The following is a 22,027-nucleotide window of genomic DNA, read 5'->3' as shown; positions in this document are numbered from 1 at the left end:
GGATGAGATGGGGATGATTTCGATTGATGACGAGCTGACCAGCCAGTAGCAGCCGGGGAAGGCGGGCTTGTCCGAACAGACGAACGCGCGGCAATTGCTTCGAGTCGGGGGGAAGTGAGCAGCCAGACCAACCTCGATATGGTATCGAAGAGGTGAATCTGATCAGAACCGAGTCCCAAGCTGGATATCTTGCCCCTCTCTGGATTTGAGGTGCAGCCTGTTTGTCGTATGGAAAGATGTGAGGTCGTCGTGTCCCCACCTCAAAGTCCGAGTAGAAGGGCGGCCGAATGTCCTCTCTCCCTTGGCGGGGGCGTTTCCCACGACGGGGTTCGCGGGGTTAGGCCACAAAATAAACACCGCGGTTGGACGTTGTTCAACTACTTCAACTCGCTTTCTACCTTGGTTATCGTTTCTACATTTCAACTCTGCAAACCAAGATACCTCAGCTAAGCCAATCTATCGCAAATAATCAACATGTGGTGAGCTCAACTCCTTCTCCAGCAGGCTTTCTCCAGCTGAGCAGCAACACCGGCGGCTCGAATAGCAAACACGTCCTCAACGCTCAAGTCTCCATCCGAGCTCCGTGTTGTCAGAAATGGTTCGACGTCAGTGGATACACATCATCTGTCATCTTTGCTTCCGGATGACCTGAGTTCCAGGCTGATGATATTTCTCTCTTGTCTTCATGTCGATGCTGGATGCTGGATCTTGGATGCTGGAAATGGACACGGTCGATGATGGATACGGTTCGGACACCGTGAGCAGTGCCCTCAATGCCATGCGGAGAAATCAGACCACGAGTTGAGGAAGACGACGGAAATGCATTTCATCTGCAAAAAGGTGAGTTGCTCTCCCTCTCCGCTTCAATTCTGTCCTTCTCTCCAGCTCGAGACGCCACATAAGCCAATAACGAGCCCTCACTGACCAATATATCGCCTGTCTATCCCTTTTTCTCCTGGAACACGCCGACAGTGCAAGAAAGCGTTCAGGAAGGATATCAACCAGTATGAAGAGTCGGACGAGTATTGCCCGCATTGCGACAACCATTACGTCAGTACCGTCGTCCTGCTTTTCCTCATCATTTGACACTCGTTTTCCCAAATTCTTTCTCTCTCTTGTGAAGACAACTTGCTTGTGGGCGTAGGGGACTGATTTGGATACACTTGCTTTTGCTTTTTGCTTTTTCTGGACTGGGGCACTCCTCTTGATCTGGGTGCATCGTTTTCGGTCAATCGATGCTCTCGTCACGAAACGACAAACGCCATCACGATGACGGTAACACCGATATCAATAAACCAAAATGGTTAACGGACGGACCGTGATGGACGGGTACTCATCTTGCAAACGGAAAATCGCTTACCGACCTTGCGCTTCGACTGCTACCGTCTTGACCGAGTGTTCTCGATTCCGACTGGACTTCTCTACATTGGACGAGAAACCCAACAGGTCATCGAGGCAAAGACACCTCAGGCGGTATTAGGTGTGGAGGGAGAGGATGCGCGAATAGATTCGAGGTGCGTATTCGTGTCCCAGATCCTGATGCTCCTCGGGTACATGCTACGTACAGGGACATAGAACAACTGCTGACATCCACACTGCATACCCTCTACCTCATATGGCTCCATCAACATCGTATCCATGATACGCCGGAACTATACTCTCCCATCCATCCACCTATCATCGACTGCAGGATGATCAAGGACGACCGGGTCAAGATCGACCCCTCTCGATCGATATTCACGAGGGCAGCGGCGGAACAGGCGGACAAGCTGGATGTACGGCCGAGAGCTGGGTTCGTTCCGAAAGGGTATCAAGAGGAGTGAGGGGCAGGGCGTAAGGCGGGGATGAGCAGATTATGGTTGTATCATCAAGTTCGGATCTGAGATATAGATGATGTGTAGCATTATCCTTTTGCGATCCGCAAGTGGTTACATCTAGGGTGACCGGCGATCCGTTGTGAGGTGTGAAGTGGGAGTGGAAGTGGGGGACTTGCTGCTGGCTGCTGGATACGGATGATGACGAATTCGCGGAATGTTGTTGAGCAAGGAGGGGGTTTCAGATCTGAGTCCCATCAACAACGACGGCCGACATGCCATCATTCCATTACCTCTCATCCTATACCTCATAAGATAGTAAATAGTCAAGCACCAACTCTGCCGATGATCTAGCCTATTCGATCAATCACGGCGTCACAAGAGCCGTCAGACAGAACAAGGGCTAGTCGTCTCGACGATCATGGCCACCAAGAAAAAGGCTACCGCTGTGTCTGGCGGTACGGCCAGAAACGACAGAGCGATTGTCGGACAGGCTGATGAGGCTCGTAGCTCGAGATCTCTTGGTAAGTTCGGTTGCACCTAGCCTCAGGTGGGATGTCCTGACAATCGATCGATCGACACGTTGGTACAGCTATCAGCTGCTTTTTGACAATCCTTACCGTCTCGTCAGCGATTCACATCATTCCTGATCTCCTTCACCCCCTCTTCGGCTCCATCCCCGTCAACCTGCACTTGGACCACGTAGTATGGTCTCTGTTCTTCCTGCAAGTTCTTCTACACGGAAGCCTCCCTGCCTCAAGAACAAAGCTGGATATCGATATGAACCTCGCTCTGGTGCTGCTTGGAATCGATTTGATGGTCGCCGTCAGGGCTTATAATAAAGTATCCAGGACAGCGGGGAACCTAGGAGATTCAGTAGGGGGTGCGGTAGGGACTTTGATCGTCCTCTTAGGACCGGTCATCGTACTGGGAACAGGAACGTTTGTGCATAACGCCGTAAGTCGCTCTGGGCATGTACTGTTCGGTATGCAGCGACTCGTCTCGCTGACTACCTTGCACCGCACCCTTTTATACCCAACAGGAGCTCCTTTACCGTGGATACGTCCAGGTACAAGGAGATAGCGAGACTAGGCTGACCAGACCTGTTCTAGTATCCTTGTTTACGGGTCTGGTTAAGCTGGGTCTCATCGGCTTGAAGGGCGGCGTGGGACAGCAGGTTGTGGCAACTCTGCAAGGGATGATGAGGCCCGAGTTACAACATCCTATCACTGCGGTGAGTCAGAATGCTGTGATTACGTGAAATAAAGAATCTGATGAGAATTTGTAGCTGGTCGCACTCTCCGCTGCCAGTCTATACCACGCTTCGCAATCTCACGCCGGACTCACTCGCCCATCCACCCAAAAGGTCGAAAGGTTCCTTCAACTCCTCCTCCTTGCCCTCCTCGCTGTAGTCACCATATCACTCGTCCGCCCAACCCCTTTCCCTTATACCATCAGCCTCCCACCTACGCCGGCTCCTCCCGGCGCACCCGCCGATAGACCCGCGCCGGCGATCAAGATCTTGAACTCGACAAGGAGCCTGACGGGACAGATTGTCGTCGGGGAGAACGTCGAGTATGGATTTAGGTTCTTGAGGTGCGATCACAGTCTATTGGGGGGACGCTGGGTTAGGAAAGACAAGGATGGACAGGACGAGTTTGGGGAATCGTGAGTCGGCGTCTAGCAAGCCAGAGGGTCACGGTACAAGCGGGTCACGAGGAGATGAGGATGCTGACGAAGAGTTCGCGAGCCAGGATCTTTTCGACATTTGTTCTACAGGATGCGGTCAAGCTGGTCGAACGGACGTCTCTCGATCGAAAGCAAAGGCCGAACGCGGAAATCATGTGAGTCTGCTCTCTCAGATGCGGTCGTCCTGCAACACAAGCTGATATGAAACTTTTGATATCGCTCAGCGGACTCGGAGTGGGCATTGCCGCACACGCTTTGATGATGGATGGAGTCCTAGTACAGATTACAGGTGAGTTCTTTTCGTCACGCACATATCATCTTGATGTTCAGGCTACTTCTCTATCCGTTACAGAGATCGATCCGGCCGTCTACCACGCCGCTCACCAATACTTTGGCTTGCGGAACCCTACCCGACTCGTCCTGGACGATGGCGCCCGATCGATCGAGACCCGAGCAGCTGCCATAAGGTCGGCAGGTCGTCTTCTGCGACCCCGTGATCAAACGGATTATGTCATACACGATTGCTTCACCGGGGGCAGCGTTCCCGCCGAGTTGTTCACGAAGGAGTTCTGGTGGGATTTGACCATGACGATGAAGACGGACGGGGTGCTGGTTGTCGTGAGTCGCAGATATTGAGAGAGACACTCAACCCCTCGCTGACGGAAATGATTACAGAACTTTGCAGGAATTTTGCAAAGTCGTGCCTCGCAAGCTGTACTGGCGACCCTCCATGATGTGTTTCCCCAGTGCCGGGCTTTCCGAGACAGTCGTGGGACTCCACCGAATGCGACCGGCAAGGAACTGCTCAATATGGTAAGCTCAATACTGTCGATCTGTAGCATTGACACGGATTTTTCTTGAGTGAGGCTGATCATGTTCGGATGCGTTCTAGGTCATCTTCTGCACACTAACGCATTCGCCTCTGTTGACATTCCGGCCACCTTCTGCGAGGGATCTTGAAACCTCGCCCTTCAGGTAAGCACAGCGTAGACGATGTTCAACTTGCTTACATGCTGATCTTGAATCGATTTGACTGTTTCAGGCGAGAGGTCCTCACTACCTTTTTGCCTCACGAAATACCAGTTGACGAGCTATTGAGAGATACCGCTTCTAGCTTCTGGCTTGACGACGGCGCTCGAAAGGATGGCTGGAAACATAACGACTACAACGACGATGACGAAGATGATGACGAGGACGATTACTGCCGTCCGGACGAACCGCATGCTAGAAGACCGCCGCTCGATACCGATCTGATCCTTCGTCGAGGCCGCGGGATGGATCAGCTGGATCGATGGCAGGTGGATAGCGCTAAAGCTACTTGGCTGGCCATGAGGAACATCATGCCTGTAGAAGCATGGTTGGCTTATTGACGTGTACATGGAGTCGATGTAATCTGCATCACCCGCTCAGCAACACTTGTCACCCGTCCGCGGTCTTGATCGCCGAGCCGACCCACACTCGGTTGGCTATTGCAGGACGGAATTGCGACAGTCACAGGATTCTACCGAAGGGCAGATGACACGGGGATGTACTCATGACAATCTTATTTCGATTCGATCGGCTTTTACCTGATGCCAATCCGTGGACGAGGAAAAGAGCAACGGCAAGCGACGGATGTTTACAAACGTTTTACAAAATTCCATACCGCAGGAGAAAAAGGTTCCGTCGCCGTTGAAGGCTTGATGTCGTTCCGTCGTCATGGCGCTATCGGCCGGACGAGGGTGGCTGGGTCGTGTTTGTCGTAAAAAGGTTGGCATTGGGTTACATGACGCAAAGGGTGTCGTATGGCGGTGTGGGCGAGCAGGAGTTGATTGCCGGGAGTAGCGTCATGAACGACTTTCGAAGGGATTTCCAAAACCCATGCTCTTCATATAGTCTACGTCAATTGGTATCACATGCCGGCGTTAGCGCTTCAATAACAGATGACGATCACCGCGAGGATGCCCGTTCTTACCGTCATACTGCTTCGCCTCTTGAACTGGATCCACCGATCTGCCTGCGAGATTCGATGTCGACTTCATCGTCTCATACCCCGTCGCTCCCAGGCTCGGTATAGAGTTGTACCTTGCGAGATCCGATTGGGCGGGAGCAGACATCGGTCCGTTGCCGTACATCGACGTCCGCGGGATATACACGTTCAAATTTGGGAGATTGTCCAGAGGTCCAGCGGGGAGACTCTGGCCTAAGCCGAAGGAAGGCGTGTTCGGGTTCGGGAGTGAGAATGAGGGCGGGTGCGAGAGCGAAGATGTATGCCCGGGGTGGAAAGGCAATGGATCTGGAGCGAAGGTACTTCGTGAAGTCAACGATTGGGACGGGTCCATATTGTAAAGCATGGGTCGCGAGTGAAACATCGGAGTTCGCTGAGGTAACGACTGCGAGTGCATCGACGAGCCCAGCGCATGTTGATGATACGAGGAGACCGGCTGTTGTGGCTCCTGTCGCACGCCCGGGATAGCATAACTCAACGTTTCGTCCTGTTTGTTCTTCCCCAACCTCTGTTCCGTCGATTCGGAAAAGTACCCTCCATCCCACTTGATGGGTGGCAACTGGTTGTACGTCGGTGACTGGAACGACATGCCCGATGAGATCGATGAGGAAGTCGGCAAACCCCCCGAGGCGGAAGAAGAGGACAACATGGACATGGACGACGCCGATGTCGGTCCCGACGCGGGCGGCATGTAGCTTAGGAAGCTGACCGTTCGGGGCGTGGTTGTTTGTATCGGATGCTCTTGCGCCCGCCTGTTGATATCCTCTAGCAGGACGTCTTCAAGCTTCTCCTCCTCAAAGGTGTCTCGTCGGGGAGGTCGGTATGACCCAAAAGAAGATAATCCAGGTAGACCTCCTCCTAGGCCCGATACTGAACCTGCCGTGGCGAGTAAGATGGGAGAGATGGGTTCCGCCTTGATCACCGATGCAGGTCGCTTCAGCCCACCTAACAGAGAAATTCCTCGAAGCTGATGTCAGCCTATTTTACCGGTGTGACATCAGGGCGCGAGAACAATCTGGCTCACCTGGCATGGAATACGATCGGGCCTTCCCGGTGACTGCGTTTACACCTGGCGTCCCCGCCTCTTCATCATGCCCGCTCATCTCGCCGGGGGTCTTCTCCCTTCCATCCGCCTCTGTGACCGTCCTACTTCCAAACCTGTACATCAGCTATTTACTCCATATGTTACCGGCACCAGAGATATCAGACCGCAACGCACCTTCTCCTCCTCGGACCTCTCACCCCAACAAGCCCACTTCCCCCATTCTTTTCCGTCTCGTGTGTAGATTGTACGTGCTTGTTCCTAACGTCACTCCTCCCGAATCGTTTGAGGCAATAGTTGCATTCGTACGGTTGAAGGCCCGAGTCTGTGGCGGCGACATTACGTTTTGGATTGAAGGTTGACGGTCGAGTAGCACGATATGATATAAGGTGATATCGAGGATCGGAGTTGAAAATGCAGTCGTAGTTTAGGTTCGAGGTGGATTCAAGATGGGTCGGGTGGATCATAACGTGTCATGATGGATATCATGGTATATGGTCCGTTTCCCGGATCCGAAAATCGACGTAACGTATAATGCGAAAGGAAAGACATTTCGTCAACCTCGGGATCTTAGACTTGATACTATCACTATGGCTCCTCAGCACCGTCGTATTACCATGACCATCTACCCCAACCTCTCCTGAAGCATGGCAAGGAGCATGTATCAAGCATTCGTGACTCACGTGTCTTCAAGTGCCGCTTCATATGCGCGATCGTCGCAAACGTCTTTCCACACCCTTCGTACGTGCACCGGTGCGACGATTTGCCTTTCTGATGCCCGGAGATCGAGCCGGTGTTTTGACCATGGCCATGTGGAACCTGAGCTTGACCGTGAGTCTGGTTTTGGTTTTGAAGGGAGGTCGAACCGTGACTGTGGCTCTGGTAATTGAGCTGGCTCTCGTTTTCGGGGTGGGAACCGCGTTCCGGGCGAGAGAGGTGGTCCGTCGTCGACATGGTCCCACCGCCACCGTCGATCCACCTCCAATCCGACCGGTGCATGCAACTACCTTTTACTTTGAGCTGCCGGACGTCGTCTGTTACCAATGAAGGTGTGAATCTCCAGGGATTGTACCGTTACCGACGCGAATTTGGTGGTCTCGTCGAGCTTTGAGGGTCTTTGTGAGACGCTAGTTGCTGCTCGAGGAAAGATCCGTCGACGGGTGTTTTATGGGCAACGAGCCAACACCGAGAGCACCTCTCGGTCGAGTTCGGCGTAAGGGTCGAAATGATGGGAGATCTAAGATCTATAAGCTATAACTTAGGATTGAGGATATGGGGATGGATGGAATGTGGATCTGGAACCTGCGTTGACGGTGATGGGTACAGATGGATACGATGCGTGTGTCACCCTGTTTATCTCTATACCTTGCTTGCGAGACGTGCATTAGCAAGCCTGAATAGGGGCAAAGGTAGGGGGGGGGCAATGGATTTATCCGTTCGGATGCGAAGATGACGTTGATGAGCGATCACCGACCTCGAACGTCGAGCCATGGCCGGTCGGTACGTGAACCATGAACCATGACCGCAATGCTCAATGCATGACGGCGACCTCGTGCAACTCGGGATCACGAGGAGTCTGGGCCCCCTTTGATTGCTTTGTGCTTCGCCCCCTCTTCGCCTGCAAAGCCTGCCTGCCTTTGGGTTCCTTGTTCAGATTGCTGCGGGAGTTGATGATGGTGCTGGAAGCTGGAAGAAGAAGATGAGCGTCTTCTGCGAGCGAATAGCAAAATACCAAAATACCAAAAGGAAGCATCATCATTCTATTGCGGGGAAAAGAACATCAAAAACCGTTCCTTTCCATCTCGTCCTCTTCCACTGTCACGAAAGATCCGACGGTTTCGCCCGTATACCCCACTCCCCACCCTGCCACTCGAATTGCAGTGAGCTCAGCCATTACAGTACGCCAGGTCTACACGGCTCTGCGCTCTGTCCATTGCCGCGGGCATGATCGACACCGTAATCTAGGATCTTGTTAGATTACCCAGCCTCGGCCATGTCTCGCATGTCGTCGGCGGTGGCGAGAGCTGCACACCTCGAGGCACCCCATTCACAGCTCGGGGTCTCCCTTGTCGCTGTCACCGCCGACCGTACCCGAATCGAGATTATTATTGCAATCTGACGCGGGAACCTGGGTCTGTTTGTCTTTGTCATCGTGCAAGGCACTGTTCATTTCGCTGGAATGGGCGTGACGGCGACAGGGCAGATGCGATTCTTTTGTTCGTCTTGCCGCTTGCCGCGCCCAAGCGACGCCCCTCGTCAATCTGCGTCAATCTCGCGTGCGCATGTGGCGTCGAGTGATCGCCCCGAACACCGATGAGCGGTTCCTTCCGCTCAATTGTCATCCAAAACGCCGTGTTGGTCGTTGCAATTACCACACGTATCCACCTCATTCCAGATCGGCCAGATCCCAGATCGCGCTGCAATCAATTCCCGTAAAGCAGTCGTATATGCTGTTGTACGGAGCACCGTCATTCGGTACTCGCTACATCCCAGAATTATGGTGGGGTTCCCGAGACCCGTTTGTTTCGTTTACATCGGGAAAAAGCATAAATGTTCGATTGTCCTTGGTACCTATATCTCCTCTCTTCCTCTCCTTCATCTCAATAACTCAGAAGACTCGTTGATCACACCTTCGATCAGGCAGACAAGGTCCACTTCTGGTTCGGGTTTCCTCCATCGCAAGCCCAAGTCTGAACGACGTTCCCGTTCGACTTGTTCCCATCAGGAAGATCGAGGCATTGTCCTTGATCTTGAACGGCAAGGTGGTCGTCACCGGCGTCTGTCAACCACCATCGCTGAGCGGCCAAGCCAGAGTAGCACTGCAAAGGCCAATCAAGGGAGGTCAAGGATATGGGGAAACACATCAGCTACCGGGAAAGCCCGATTAGAGTGACCCAGGTGGCGAGACTCACGGTCCAGATCTTGCCCTTGACCCCGTTCGAAGGGTTGGATCCGGCGTCTACGCAATAGTTGGTACCGCCCAATTGAACCGAGGTGGATCCCCTCTGAACGTTCCACCTTTGTCCAGCACCGTTCGATACGCAGTCCGAGATGCTGGTATGTCGCGAGAGCAAATGAGGCGAATCAGCACGAGCATATCGATATCTTACGAAGTGAACCGTCGTGAGAGAGGACTTACACAACGGCACTTCCGTCGGCAGGCTGACCGGTGACCGTCAGGCACTTGCCATTGTCCCCGTTGGGGTGAATCTGACGCCCGTCGGTGGGCTGGGGTTCGGGCTCCGGGGTGTTTCCGCCGCCGTTACCACCGTCGCTGTTACCGGGATTGGCCGCGAGGATGATTTCTGCAGCACGCTCGGCCTGAACACGAGCAAAATTTATGGTGTTCATGATTAGCTTGACCGAGAGATGATCGAATTGAATGACTCCAACACTCACCAGACCGTAAAGGACACTCATCAAGTGGGAAGACACTTGGAAGGGCAGAATAGAAGCATCGACGACTCGCAGGTTTCCGACACCGTACTACCGATCAACCACGAAAGAGCATGTCAGCGTGCGGCTCATGGAAACGAATGAAGGGCCCCTACTTACCACCTGGTAGTTGGAGTCGACACACCCGCCCATCTCTTGGCTCATCATGGCGATCGTCCCGATAGGGTGCCAGTTGCTCCTGTAGTTGCCTTCGGACCAGTCTGCCCAAGCATTCAAGTCGCCGACATCGTATCCAGGCGTTCCCTCGCTGGTGATCTTGCCGTTCAACGGGGATGCATAGGTGACCTCCCGAGTGTACCTGGTAATGGCACCCTGGGCGAGCCTATCAAAGTCGTTTGAGAGGTAACGCGGATCGATGGAGACCCCGTTGGACGGAGGCGCATAGGCATCCGAGTTGGTGATCTTCACGGACCCTCGACCGAACGGCAGGAGGAACCACGAATCATAACCCAATGTAGTTCCGTAGGAGTAATCGAAGCTCTCGGCGATCCCGGCGTCTTGGTTCAAGATCCAATCTCTCTGCATCTCAAGGACCATTCTCAAAGCAGTAGCATTGGTCGCCGCATCATTGTTGACGGCATCCTGGGCGTAAGCGTCGAGATCATTCTCCAAGATTCCCCTCATTCTATCAGCATCGGCACCTTCAAGCATGTCCTGGAACCTAGGGAATAGAATCTCTTGCGCCCCGCCTCTGTTTCCGGAAAATTGCCAGTTGGTCGTGGTCGTCACCTGATCGACGAGGTTCATCCCGACAGGCAAATCTACCCTCGAACCGACCGAAGCCGAGCTCAAAACCGAATTGGGTCCGATACCTGAATGTTGAAGGATGACGGGCGACATGATGGATCCGGCGGCCATGATGACCTCGAGATTAGCCTTGGCGGTGTAAGTGGTACCGGCGTTGTCACGGAACTCGATTCCCGTGGCCGTAGGGCTGGAACCTTCCGAGAGGAGGACCTTCCCGACTTGAGCCGTGGTCAAGACTGGTTGGGCATTACGTTCCTGTTAGGTACTGGATCCTACTGGATTCTATACTTAAACTATGTAACTTACTGGTCAGATTGTCGATGTCCTGACCCCGCAAATAACCCCGGTCTATCATACACCGCCATCCGTTTCCTATCAGCTCTCACTCGTAATCCATAGCCCATCGTAAATCCAAAGCTCACAAGCCGTAATCCTGGTGTTCCCGCTCTTCGTGTTCGAAATCTGTGCCGACCCAGCAGGATCTCCACAGGTCAAGTCCTTCCCCCTAGAGGCAGAGAAGGCGGACTGTTCAGCTGTTGAGCCTTTGTGGAAGTGATCAGCAAGCCAACTTACCGAGCGTCAGGTAGCCCGAGGTTGTCCAGAGTCTGGCTGAAACTCCTTTCCAAATCGTTAGGAGACCTATGAGACGGCACGAAAACATCACCACACAGTGCCAGTCAGTTGACGATGACTGTGTTGAGCCGAAGTCGACTTGAAGAAACTCACGAGCTAGCATCAAATTGCACACCAATCGGTCCACCAGAGCCATGGCAGCTTGCATCGAATTGATACCCGTTCGAAGGAGGTTGGAACCCTTCGGCTTTTTTCATCTACCAGTTGATATCAGGAAGGAAATGACCTGATATCAGCGTTCTAAGATCCTCGGATAGGCTAAGTCGGACTATGGGAAGACTGGGAAGATTGGGAGTCGAGCTTTGGTGGACTCACGTATCCTTGCAAGACGTCCCATTTCAACCCTTCATTCCCTACGGCAGCCAACGCATCGATCTGGAAATCGTGTGGTTTGCTCCAGGCTAGTCCGTTGATCCCCGTAGATCCTCCCAGCATCTTTCCGGCACGGATGGTCTTCGCTTCCGAGGACGAACCAGAACTCGGTTGAGGGGTCGTCTGGAAGGCGTAGTCGAGCTCGGTATCAAAGGCGGATTGGTATCGAGAAGCATCTGTTCAGAAGGGAATTGAGAGGGTATTGAGTTATCGACCTTGGAATACGACGTGAAAAGACTCAGAGAAGCAAGACTGACCGTATACCCTCTCATCACCTTCCCTGTCTTCTCCAGCCTCGACTACTAGCACCGTCCTTCCCGCCTGACCTTCGGTCAACCTCTTTGCCAAGACGGAGCCGGCAAGTCCTCCGCCGACAACGATGTAGTCGTACGTCTTTCCATTGACCTGAGCGCCGTTGTCTAGCGTGGTCGTGCGTTTCTGAGGAGCGGGTGAGGCCGAGGTCAAGTCAACCGTGAAGGAGAGGAGGAGAGGGACGAGGTAGTGAGTCTTAAGCAGCAACATGGTGGACGAGTGTTGCGAGCGTTGTGACAAGAACGACCGGAGTCGATGGCATCATGGTGATTCGCTTCTTGACCCCTGTCGGTTGCGTTTATATATACTTTCACCCCTTTGACCTTCCTTTGACGATGATCCATCATCTTTTTTCCCAAAACTCGTTCGTCATCTGATGCCCCATGTGGTTGCTTCCTGAAACGGAAACTAACCCTCGTCCTCCTCCCTCTTGCCCCCGGACCGATCCACCCAAAGGACCCCCGACACAGCGCCACACAGCCGCTCGGCTCCGATGAGAAGCGATGACGTGTGCATAGCCGGGACGAGATCTGGTGCCAAGCGCGCGAACAAAAGCACAGCTTCCGGATGAATGATGAACGAAGTTTCAACCCGAGTCTCACATGGGCCACACTCGCAACACAGCATGCATTCAGCTGTTCATTCGTTGGTACAGTTGAGAACTGCACAGCGCATGATCCTCATGAAGTGGAGTGCAGCTGCAAGATTACTCGAGGGGAAGATAGCAGTGCAACGCTTGTCTTTCGTCATGGGTCGCACGTTTATCACAATCGACGACCTGTAAAATAATAGAAGACGTCACTTGGCTCGGTCGGACTAATTCCAAAACTTGCCATATCCGAAATCAGCAGCCGGGCATTTTAACGGTCCTGACTTTAAGTAACGTCGATGATGAATATGCACCGCATTCTGGAGTCAGCCGGACTTTGTACCACGTACACAGCGACGACGAGATGGCGGCAAGCCCTCAAACTTTTCCCAATTCCGACTGAGCAAGATTAACCTATATGATGTCACGATGGCGCGGGTTTCACTCAAACCGTTGCTGAATGTTGAGTACGGCCACCGGAGATCACATTTGTCTTGGCGCAGCCCATAATCCTAGAAACAAAAGTTACACATGTATGCATATCTTAATGCGCCGTCGATACAGCCGCTAAGCGCATGCTTGAGTTTCGCTGTTGACAAACATCTCCTGAGTATCGCGCAGCGCGGACTTTGTCTGTTGTTTCGGCACCACACCAGCTACATCCAGTATATACCTTGAATGGTACGATTCACCAAACCGGAACAACAACAACTTCCCTGGTCCTGACTTGAGGACTAGGTGAACGGTGTATTAATCTCTCAGGTGGGAGACTACAGGGATCCATTATGAAACTCCCTTTCCACAATCGGCAATCTCCCCCGTAGCAAACAAAGGAGCGCCGCGGCGAGAAGGAAAGCGATATAGTGATCTAGAGACAGGCCCGTTCTATATAGAAGGAATCATATCGGAGACTACGTGACAGGGTGAAAACCGATATCTCACCAGCTTTTGGCCTCGTATCGATATCCCATCACGCCCTTCATCATGACGGATCCGACTGTAGCCCAGCCTACGACCGTGGCTGATGACATCATTGAAATCAACCCTAATACCGGAGAGATCACCATAACTGCTGTTACCAGCCCTCTCACCGAGCTTACTAGCAATGAGCTGAACACAGGTGCGACGACATCGATCGTTTTTTCTGCCGCAAGGGAAGGTGCATCATTCGCTTCGGCCAGGACGACTCACTGTCAGACTGCGGACTTGGCACAGATATTTGTCACGAGACTTCCCGAATCCTATAAGAAACATGGGAAGCTCCGATCGGTTCATGATATCAGCTATAGGAGATTTCTTACGGCTTGGACCAGAGCTATGTGCGCGGAGACGGGGGGCTTCTCCAGATTGATGAGGGAAAGCGCGGATGGTCAAAACGTGAGATCGAACCCGTTTTGTATGCATGATATGGCTCGTGTCTGTGATGCTGACACTAATCGATACTGACATTGACAGTGGGAAATCTATCAGTGGCGGTTAGGAGACGATAAGCGGCGGAAAGAGGACAGGGACCGTTATCATTTCCTGGTACTCCCGGAAGAAGAGCATTTCAGCCGGGAGGACAAGCGGGAGAAAGAAGCTTACGTTCAGTATTGGAGCCGAGGCGCGCAGGATATGCGAGTCAGAGAAGGCCATCTTCATGAACAGCACTACGCATGGGCTTGGCAGCGACCCGGCGACGAAGACATCTGGGCTTGCTCGATGATCGCTGGGAGTCAAACACGGTATCTAGCTTTCCATGGCATGGGAGGACGACACCCAGATTATCAGGGAGAGCGATTCTGGCAGAAGGTGGTGCAGGTAAAGTGTTCCGTCCATTACAACATCGAGAGTTTGGCGGAGCTCTCGAAGGCTTGATATTTCCGTTACCTTGCTGCGAGTTCCATTGTAGTGACCGCTTGAACCTTGTTGATACAAAGAAAAGGCGACAAGGTGAACGTCATTTGAGGTTACAAGTGAGCATTCCATGGCTCTCTATGGCATGATATGTTACCACCGCCGAAGAGCCACGGGAAGTCGCGTTGAAGCGCGTCAGCCTACCTTGTTCCAAATCACGACAGCTCTAGATCGTACCCATGTTGCTGTGAAGAGGCCGATCTTCGATCGGCTGGCGACTGGATATCCATCTGGCGGTGGGTTTGCCGGCAAACTCGAAGGCTGCCCCAAGCAACTCGCGGGCTTATTCCATCCGAGCGATATTTGATTCCCCTGATAATCCGCCGATCACTTGCGACCGTCAAGAGCGGCCGACGCATCGATACGAGAACAACACATGTCTGCGCCGTATGCATGCTGGGTGCAAATCTGGTGTTGTCTGATACATAAAGAGACTTGCTCTACTCGCAGCTCGTGAATTTGCCAAACCATTTCATCCGCCTTCTGCTTTACTCAAGCGTCTCTGGTCCTCTTGACAGGGCTCGCACTCTCACGCCTCTCCTTCCTTCGAACAGGACTCGCACTCCTATCACGACCATCCGGGCTTCGCGGTCGACGCGTCCTCGAAGGCGATCGCGACCTTGAGCTCGAAGGTCGTCTTTTGGTGCTCCTCTTCCGTCGAGGTGGCGAGTCGGATCGAGAGGATAAGGATGAATCAGAATCAGAGTTGGATGTGGCGGAAGAGGAGTCGCTATCGCTATCGCTATCGCTATCAGACGACGACGATGAGCTGAAGAGGTGAACGGAATATTTGTCAGACCGGAACCTGATCACCAGGTTGTTGAGCTGAGGATGTTCGAAATCAAGGTACTGACGAGGAAGATCTTCGTCTCTGTTTCTTGTCCTTGTTCATCTTCTCGTCCAACATCCGTTGAGCTTCTCGTTCAGCCAAGATCTTATCCGCTAGGCCTTTCCTGCAAGCCGCAACAACGTTTCCTATGAGCCATATCACAGCTACACCGAGCCTACCAGGATTACTTACTTGGTTCTAAACTCATCTGGCAGTTCGATCGCAGGTCCATCACCTTTCTTCTTGGTATCCCCAATCTTCAGATCCTTCTCTAGACGTTGACTACGGCTCAATCTGGGCACATATGGTCGTGGGTTTTTGCATTGATACGTATAGTGGCCCTTGAGCGTACATTTCTATTCAGCAAGCATGTCAAAGTTTCAGTCTTTGAGCTGGAGACGACGTTCAGAAAGTAGCATCGTGCTTTACCTGACAGACGGTCGAGGGTGGTGCCTTGTCTGATCTTTGAAGTTGTTTTGGGCGGTTGAACGAGGACATCGCAGCGCAGTTGCCTACCAATATGCGTCGATTGCCGTCAAGCTATGTGGCGGTGCAGAGATACAGTATCTGTCTGGACGATCTACGTTGATGAGGTCAGAATGTCAAGGTCGAGCTTTGCGACATGCAATATGATGAACGCAAGACATAACCGCAACCTTGAGGGTGATGTACTGAAGGGTCAGGTGTGATCAAGGTCGAAGAGTCTCAGGTCAATCGAGTTCAATATCACAGAGAGCTAGCTGCTCTAACGCTGAAAGCCGAGCCCTTGTCGACATCGATCTAGCAATTAAGCGCAATCATCATATGGATATCCACCTCGTATAATACCGACGCACAGTCTTGTGCGATACAACGTAGTGCACCATGTCTGCAGAGGCCAAGGGAACCGGGAACGAATCGGAAGAGTTTATACACCATGTGGCGATCGAGGTGAGCTCGGGCTTCACAAGACTGGGTCTGCAGCCTCTCAAGACCCAAGCGATAATGATCTGCATTCTCAGCTGTCTCGTCGGCTCAACACTGTGAATCCCAACGACCTTTTGGCAAAGCGAGTCATTGATATTGCTCGGCACAATCATTCCGGGGAAGCTTTCCACAAGGCCGCTTCGTCTTTCGGGAAATTCGACAAGGACTTCTTGCTCTCCTTGCATGCTGAGATCCTAGCACATCTTTCGGCGGTTTCTCACAGCTCGAATGGCGAACATCGAGCTGGAACATCCATGGAGAGGGGAAATGCACACGTTGGTAACGATACAGAGCAATTGGATGACGGGATGACGCACGAGTCCGGGGATGTACAGCCTGCAGCGTCTAGGCAACGAGGCGGTCTCATCCGAACAAGTGACGTGAGTCGTTCTCTACTGCAGCGGTTTCTGGTATCACTGTACTCGGGCTGATTGCAATTTCTCGCTCTAGCACACATTTAAAGCCCCTAACACTCAGCCTAGAGCTTCCTTGCTTGGCCTGGATAGGCTGGCCGCGGAAAAGAGAGCCGCATCTGCATCAAGCTCTTCAACCGACCAACAAGCGAGCAAGCGACAACGCCTAGATAAGGATAGCGACGAGGTGACAGATAGAAATTCGGGCGGAGTGTTCAAAGGTTAGCGAGCCCTTGGATTCACACCCAGTCTGTGGCTCATTTGCTGTTCCAAACTGACCATTCATGTTGCTTAGTCCCGGCGTTACCCATCAGGAAGGATAACATTCGTCAACGTGTCCCCGAAACCCCTACTCATACCGGCGGACTACCGAGCGCTGCCAGGGAAGCTCTTGCAGCTCGCCTCAAGTCGAGAAACATGCCTACCAACCTAGCCGTAGGAGGGACCTTGGCGCTGTCAGCGGATACCAGGGAGATGCGAGATAACCGGCCGGGCGATAAGGGGTTGGGGGAATTCGCAAGGCGGGGAAATCGAGGACTGAATCGGGAAGAGCGGAAATACGATAGGGATAGGGATAGACGGGATGATCGTAATGATTATCGAGGTGGACGTAGGGATGATCGAGACCGTCGAGACCCAGGTCGGCCGAAGGATTGGAACGATGCCCCTACGCCCCGAACCAACCGGACGGATGTCCGAGACTTGGATGGAGGCAGCATGCGAGTCCCGAATCGTGGCTGGGACGAAACTCCTCGAATAGGAGGTCGAGGCGGAGCGACCCCTGGGCGCGGCCCAAATCGAGCATGGGACGCACCCACTCCGCGAAGAAATGCAAGGGGTGGCGATGCTTCGCCCGATGGGGATGGCATGGAATTTGATGCCAAAGAATGGGAAGAAGAGCAGGTTCGCCTCGATCGAGATTGGTATAGCACGTATGACGAAGGAGCTGTCGTGAGTCTACCCGAGATTATTCCGTCGTGTTGCCGCTCAGCTGAATCCGACTCGAAATCAGGCAGGAGACGAGGAGCATAACCCGTTTGCTGGATACGAAGATGTCACTCGAGAACAGGAGGCCCAGATGCAAGCCAAGCAGGCCAAAAAGTTGACGGCTAAACAGGCTCAATGGGTAAGCTGAACGATCTGAATGCCCTTGAAATGAGGCGCTCACGGTTTCGATTTCGTCTGCAGAACGCCGATACAGACGCCTGGGAGAACAACCGAATGATGACATCGGGTGTCATGACGAAGGGCATGGTCGATCTGGACTTTGAGGACGATTCCGGTTCTCGAGTGCATGTCCTGGTACACGACATCAAACCTCCCTTCCTTGACGGACGGGTTGCCTATACCAGACAGCTGGACCCAATTAGTCCGATCAGAGATCCGACAAGTGATTTGGCTATCTTCAGCAAAAAGGGGAGTGCTCTGGTCAGAGAGAAGCGGGAACAGCAAGAGCGAGCAAAGGTGAGTCTAGGCTAGGTATAACTTGCGCTTCGACACACGTGCTCATTCGCTTGTAATCCGCTCTAGGCTGCTGCGAAAATGGCCGCTGTCGGCGGGACGACGCTTGGTAACATCATGGGGGTGAAAGACGAACCGAATCTTGGAGCTGAAGGGCAAAAGAACGAGGTTCTGGAGACCAACTACAAGGCGGACTCGCAATTCGCTTCCCATATGAAGAAGACGGAAGGTAGTTCCAATTTCGCTAGGACTAGGACTCTTAAAGAACAGCGAGAATACCTACCGGCTTTTGCGGTGCGTGAAGATCTGATGAAGACTATACGCGAAAATCAAGGTGAGTTTATCGAGTTGTGCGCGAGCTTAATTCCAGTGTTTGACGTTCTTCGCCTCGCCTGCAGTCACCATCGTTGTCGGTGAGACGGGTTCCGGAAAGACCACTCAGCTGGCCCAATTCCTGTACGAAGACGGGTACTGCAATCATGGCATCATCGGATGTACACAACCTCGACGTGTGGCAGCGATGTCCGTGGCTAAGCGAGTCAGCGAAGAGATGGAAGTGAGTGAAGTCGGATAGCGTTGGCTCCTTTGACAAGTCTTGCTGAGACTACTGCCGATCAGTGCGAACTGGGATCCACCGTTGGTTATGCCATTCGTTTCGAAGATGTCACATCAAAGGCAACCAAGATCAAATGTTAGTTGGATGATACGTGGATATCAGATTGCGGGATCTGATCATTTGCAAAACAGACATGACGGATGGTGTTTTGCTTAGAGAGTCGCTGAATGAAGGGGATCTGGACCGATATACCGTCATCATCCTGGATGAAGCGCACGAGCGATCATTGAGTACGGATGTATTGATGGGTCTTCTCCGAAAGAGTGAGTGTATACCAGTTGACCCGACCTTTTCACAACAGCTAACCTTTATGAACCTTTGTGCAGTCCTGATGCGCCGGAGAGATCTCAAGTTGATTGTAACTTCTGCTACTATGAACGCAGAGAAGGTGAGTCGGCCGAATCACGACATCGTCAAAACCAGATTGACCGACTGGAAGATTGCTCTTTCTCTCTTAGTTCTCCAACTTCTACGGGCACGCCCCTACTTTCACCATTCCCGGTCGAACGTTCCCTGTTGAGACGTTCCACAGCAAATCGCCCTGCGAGGACTACGTCGACAGCGCGATTAAGCAGGTGCTACAAATCCATCTGTCGAGTCCTCAAGGTGACATTCTGGTATTCATGACTGGTCAGGAAGATATCGAAGTGACCTGTTCGGTTATCGATGGTGAGTCGACCTATTTGTCCGCCAGAGCAGGGCGTATTTCCCCAGACCTGATCCACCTTACCCGCCGCAGAACGGTTGAACCAGCTCGAGGACCCGGAACCTTTGGCGATTCTCCCTATCTACTCCCAGATGCCTGCAGATCTGCAAGCCAAGATCTTTCAGCCTACACCCGACGGACGTCGAAAAGTTGTGGTCGCGACCAACATCGCCGAAACGTCGCTGACAGGTGAGCAAATCTTTCTTGCCCGTTTCTCCTTTGAAAGCTAGCTGATCGATCTTTGTCATGACAGTCGATGGTATTCTCTACGTCGTCGACTCTGGATATTCCAAACTCAAGATGTATAATCCCCGAGTCGGTATGGACGCACTCCAAATCACGCCGATCAGTCAAGCGAATTGTGGTCAACGGACAGGGCGAGCAGGGCGGACAGGGCCTGGGTAAGTTTGCTGCCGGACAATTGCGAGGATGAAGCTTATTCTCAGCCACCCTATCGTAGTTTCTGTTACCGATTGTTCACACAGACCGCCTTTGAGAATGAACTCTTCCCGAGCAACATCCCGGAAATCCAGCGAACGAATCTGGCAAACACTGTATTGCTGCTGAAATCCCTTGGCGTGAAGAATCTCTTAGAGTTCGACTTTATGGATCCGCCTCCGCAGGTACGCAGATTGTCGATCTGGAAGTAGCCAAAGAGGGTCTACTGAACCTCGGTGCTTCTGCAGGAAAATATCCTCAACTCAATGTACCAGCTTTGGGTACTGGGGGCCTTGGACAACATCGGAGACTTGACCAAGGACGGGAAGCGGATGTCTGATTTCCCCATGGAACCATCATTAGCCAAGATGCTCATCACGGCCTCCGAATACAAGTGCGCATCCGAGATGTTGACGATCGTCTCGATGTTGTCGGTGCCATCGGTCTTTTACCGGCCAAAAGAGAGACAAGAGGAGAGCGACGCCGCCAGGGAGAAGTTTTTCGTACCCGAGAGTGATCATTTGACGCTACTGCACGTGTATCAGCAGTGGAAGAGTCACGGGTATGTACATGCTTGGCGGACTGAACATCGGGAAGCATGCTAAATATCCTCACTATGCAGATATCGAGACGACTGGTGTGTCAAACACTTCCTCCACCCGAAACTGCTACGTAAAGCCAGAGAAGTTCGTGGGCAGCTGGAAGATATCATGAAGACCCAAAAGATGGATTGCACGTCAACTGTAGGAACAGATTGGGACATTATCAGGTTGGTTCTGGCGGGTCTCGACATTTAATCCGCGTGAAGACTGACATCGGGGGCTTCTGCAGGAAATGTATCACGGCAGGTTATTTCCACCAGGCCGCTCGTGTCAAGGGTATTGGCGAATATGTCAACATTAGGACAGGGGTAAGTTCGGTAACAGTAACCTCTTGAGGTATGGCATCGGTTGGTTGACGATCTTCCCGGCTCTATCGACAGGTACCATGCATCTTGCATCCAACTTCCGCTCTGTCAGGCTTGGGTTACCAACCGGATTTTGTCATCTACCACGAACGTGAGTACAGGAAGGCGCAAGATACGAGTGACAGCGATCGTATACTGATTTAGTGCTGGTCCAACAGTGGTAATGACGTCGAAGCGTGAGTGATCAATCTGCATCATTATGTCAAGGGCCAGTTGTCTGACCTGGTCTGCGTTCGCAGAATACATGATGTGTGTCACATCCGTCACGGCCGAATGGCTCGCAGACTTGGGAGGGGTGTTTTACAGCATTCGAGAACGCAACGTCGACGGTCTCGCACACGCCCGGGCGTCGAGAGACTTTTCTAAAAAGGCGGAGATCGAACAGGAAATGGCCAATCAACGGGAAAAGTGAGTCTCGATTCTTCTGCCCGGGAACGCGGTCGTACAAGGACTGAAAACTGTGTTCACATCCCCACTTTTTTCAGGAGAGAGCGGGATCGAGCCCTGGATCTGGAAAAGGCAGCATCTGCGGCTCGTACGCCCCGAATAGCAGGCCCCGGTATGACACCTCGCAGGTCAGCGGGTATCGGGGCTGCCTCAAGGGCGGGGTCTGCCACACCAAGACGTGTTGGTGGTATATAATGCTCGTATGCGATGACCCACATGTAGCGCACTTCCTTTGTGCAAAGAATCACGACGTCACGATCGGTATCGTCCGCAATTTTTGCGATTCGCTCCAACAGCCGTGCCGACAACTCAGATTCCAGGTGATGGTCCCGTGACGTCGTTCAGAAAAGAGGAGGAGTTTTGACGGTAATTCGTTCGCGCCTGAAACGCGGCTCGACCTCTGTCGGAGCTGCCTCTGACGGCTGACATGCAGTGGGTTACGTACCTCGCCTGTACAGGGCATAGACGTCATCGTTCGCAGTGGCGCTCGCGTGGTCAGGCGTGAGCGGCAGGATCGACGCAGCCTACGCCATTCTTCCTATTCACGCGTCACCGCGTCATCGATCAAGGGGAGAGAGAAAGGAATACGGGGCTCGTCATAGCGGGCCGTCGTCGTCGTCATGGGTCATGACGATTTGTCGAACATC

At 52.7% G+C, this 22,027-nt stretch overlaps 6 protein-coding genes across 6 annotated transcripts; 3 read left to right on the top strand and 3 right to left on the bottom strand.

Annotated features, from left to right (window-relative positions):
• The first annotated feature begins 215 nt into the window (after nt 1–215).
• On the top strand, nt 216–1,906 carry HD553DRAFT_310419 (zinc finger protein). Its single transcript, XM_046179838.1, has 6 exons — nt 216–479; nt 545–605; nt 766–840; nt 973–1,050; nt 1,447–1,514; nt 1,691–1,906. Exons 1-6 carry the CDS (start codon nt 475–477, stop codon nt 1,821–1,823), a joined length of 420 nt encoding a protein of 139 aa, XP_046037195.1. The 5' UTR covers nt 216–474; the 3' UTR covers nt 1,824–1,906.
• Nucleotides 1,907–2,093: 187 nt separating this feature from the next.
• On the top strand, nt 2,094–4,954 carry HD553DRAFT_227166 (S-adenosyl-L-methionine-dependent methyltransferase). The gene is made up of 10 exons (XM_046177282.1): nt 2,094–2,338; nt 2,407–2,771; nt 2,857–3,048; nt 3,181–3,482; nt 3,569–3,658; nt 3,728–3,792; nt 3,856–4,121; nt 4,179–4,316; nt 4,396–4,478; nt 4,546–4,954. Exons 1-10 carry the CDS (start codon nt 2,236–2,238, stop codon nt 4,871–4,873), a joined length of 1,932 nt encoding a protein of 643 aa, XP_046037194.1. The 5' UTR covers nt 2,094–2,235; the 3' UTR covers nt 4,874–4,954.
• A 453-nt stretch (nt 4,955–5,407) lies between these two features.
• Nucleotides 5,408–7,486, bottom strand: HD553DRAFT_370482 (uncharacterized protein; the record flags this gene model as incomplete). Its single annotated transcript, XM_046184170.1, has 4 exons — nt 5,408–6,435; nt 6,515–6,648; nt 6,710–6,857; nt 7,216–7,486. The coding sequence occupies 4 exons, from the start codon at nt 7,484–7,486 to the stop codon at nt 5,408–5,410; spliced, it is 1,581 nt and encodes a 526-aa protein (XP_046037193.1).
• Nucleotides 7,487–8,902: 1,416 nt separating this feature from the next.
• On the bottom strand, nt 8,903–12,361 carry HD553DRAFT_310408 (choline dehydrogenase). Its single transcript, XM_046179837.1, has 11 exons — nt 11,998–12,361; nt 11,684–11,916; nt 11,462–11,565; nt 11,309–11,374; nt 11,158–11,240; nt 11,042–11,083; nt 10,088–10,971; nt 9,932–10,018; nt 9,672–9,853; nt 9,445–9,586; nt 8,903–9,351 (listed from the first exon to the last, which is right to left on the bottom strand). Exons 1-11 carry the CDS (start codon nt 12,260–12,262, stop codon nt 9,169–9,171), a joined length of 2,271 nt encoding a protein of 756 aa, XP_046037192.1. The 5' UTR covers nt 12,263–12,361; the 3' UTR covers nt 8,903–9,168.
• Nucleotides 12,362–15,391: 3,030 nt separating this feature from the next.
• Nucleotides 15,392–16,152, bottom strand: HD553DRAFT_310401 (zinc knuckle-domain-containing protein). Its single transcript, XM_046179836.1, has 2 exons — nt 15,796–16,152; nt 15,392–15,722 (listed from the first exon to the last, which is right to left on the bottom strand). Exons 1-2 carry the CDS (start codon nt 15,862–15,864, stop codon nt 15,555–15,557), a joined length of 237 nt encoding a protein of 78 aa, XP_046037191.1. The 5' UTR covers nt 15,865–16,152; the 3' UTR covers nt 15,392–15,554.
• Nucleotides 16,123–20,079, top strand: HD553DRAFT_226882 (uncharacterized protein). The gene is made up of 15 exons (XM_046177281.1): nt 16,123–16,296; nt 16,368–16,712; nt 16,783–16,966; nt 17,041–17,696; nt 17,758–17,871; nt 17,934–18,209; nt 18,276–18,540; nt 18,605–18,762; nt 18,825–18,897; nt 18,954–19,085; nt 19,149–19,210; nt 19,281–19,491; nt 19,576–19,717; nt 19,782–19,929; nt 19,989–20,079. Exons 1-14 carry the CDS (start codon nt 16,231–16,233, stop codon nt 19,834–19,836), a joined length of 2,739 nt encoding a protein of 912 aa, XP_046037190.1. The 5' UTR covers nt 16,123–16,230; the 3' UTR covers nt 19,837–19,929; nt 19,989–20,079.
• Nucleotides 20,080–22,027: the final 1,948 nt, after the last annotated feature.

The sequence above is a fragment of the Filobasidium floriforme genome (genome assembly GCF_021052385.1).
Source record: "Filobasidium floriforme strain CBS 6241 chromosome Unknown HD553scaffold_9, whole genome shotgun sequence".
NCBI classification, from domain to species: domain Eukaryota; kingdom Fungi; phylum Basidiomycota; class Tremellomycetes; order Filobasidiales; family Filobasidiaceae; genus Filobasidium; species Filobasidium floriforme.
This window is presented reverse-complemented; position numbering and strand designations above follow the sequence as displayed.

Bases quoted from the DNA above. Each gene is read 5' to 3' on its own strand.
- HD553DRAFT_310401 (XM_046179836.1), bottom strand. From the start codon at position 15,864: ATGTCCTCGTTCAACCGCCCAAAACAACTTCAAAGATCAGACAAGGCA. The intron at 15,723-15,795 runs GTAAAGCACGAT...CTTGCTGAATAG, and splicing joins CACCCTCGACCGTCTGTCAG to AAATGTACGCTCAAGGGCCA.
- HD553DRAFT_227166 (XM_046177282.1), top strand. From the start codon at position 2,236: ATGGCCACCAAGAAAAAGGCTACCGCTGTGTCTGGCGGTACGGCCAGA. The intron at 2,339-2,406 runs GTAAGTTCGGTT...ACGTTGGTACAG, and splicing joins TCGTAGCTCGAGATCTCTTG to CTATCAGCTGCTTTTTGACA. The intron at 4,317-4,395 runs GTAAGCTCAATA...GATGCGTTCTAG, and splicing joins GCAAGGAACTGCTCAATATG to GTCATCTTCTGCACACTAAC.
- HD553DRAFT_310408 (XM_046179837.1), bottom strand. From the start codon at position 12,262: ATGTTGCTGCTTAAGACTCACTACCTCGTCCCTCTCCTCCTCTCCTTC. The intron at 11,917-11,997 runs GTCAGTCTTGCT...CCTTCTGAACAG, and splicing joins AGGTGATGAGAGGGTATACG to ATGCTTCTCGATACCAATCC. The intron at 9,854-9,931 runs GTGAGTGTTGGA...GCTCGTGTTCAG, and splicing joins TGAGTGTCCTTTACGGTCTG to GCCGAGCGTGCTGCAGAAAT.
- HD553DRAFT_310419 (XM_046179838.1), top strand. The intron at 606-765 runs GTCAGTGGATAC...CACCGTGAGCAG, and splicing joins GTTGTCAGAAATGGTTCGAC to TGCCCTCAATGCCATGCGGA. The intron at 841-972 runs GTGAGTTGCTCT...ACACGCCGACAG, and splicing joins TGCATTTCATCTGCAAAAAG to TGCAAGAAAGCGTTCAGGAA.
- HD553DRAFT_226882 (XM_046177281.1), top strand. From the start codon at position 16,231: ATGTCTGCAGAGGCCAAGGGAACCGGGAACGAATCGGAAGAGTTTATA. The intron at 17,697-17,757 runs GTGAGTCTACCC...ACTCGAAATCAG, and splicing joins CGTATGACGAAGGAGCTGTC to GCAGGAGACGAGGAGCATAA. The intron at 18,898-18,953 runs GTTAGTTGGATG...TTTGCAAAACAG, and splicing joins AAAGGCAACCAAGATCAAAT to ACATGACGGATGGTGTTTTG.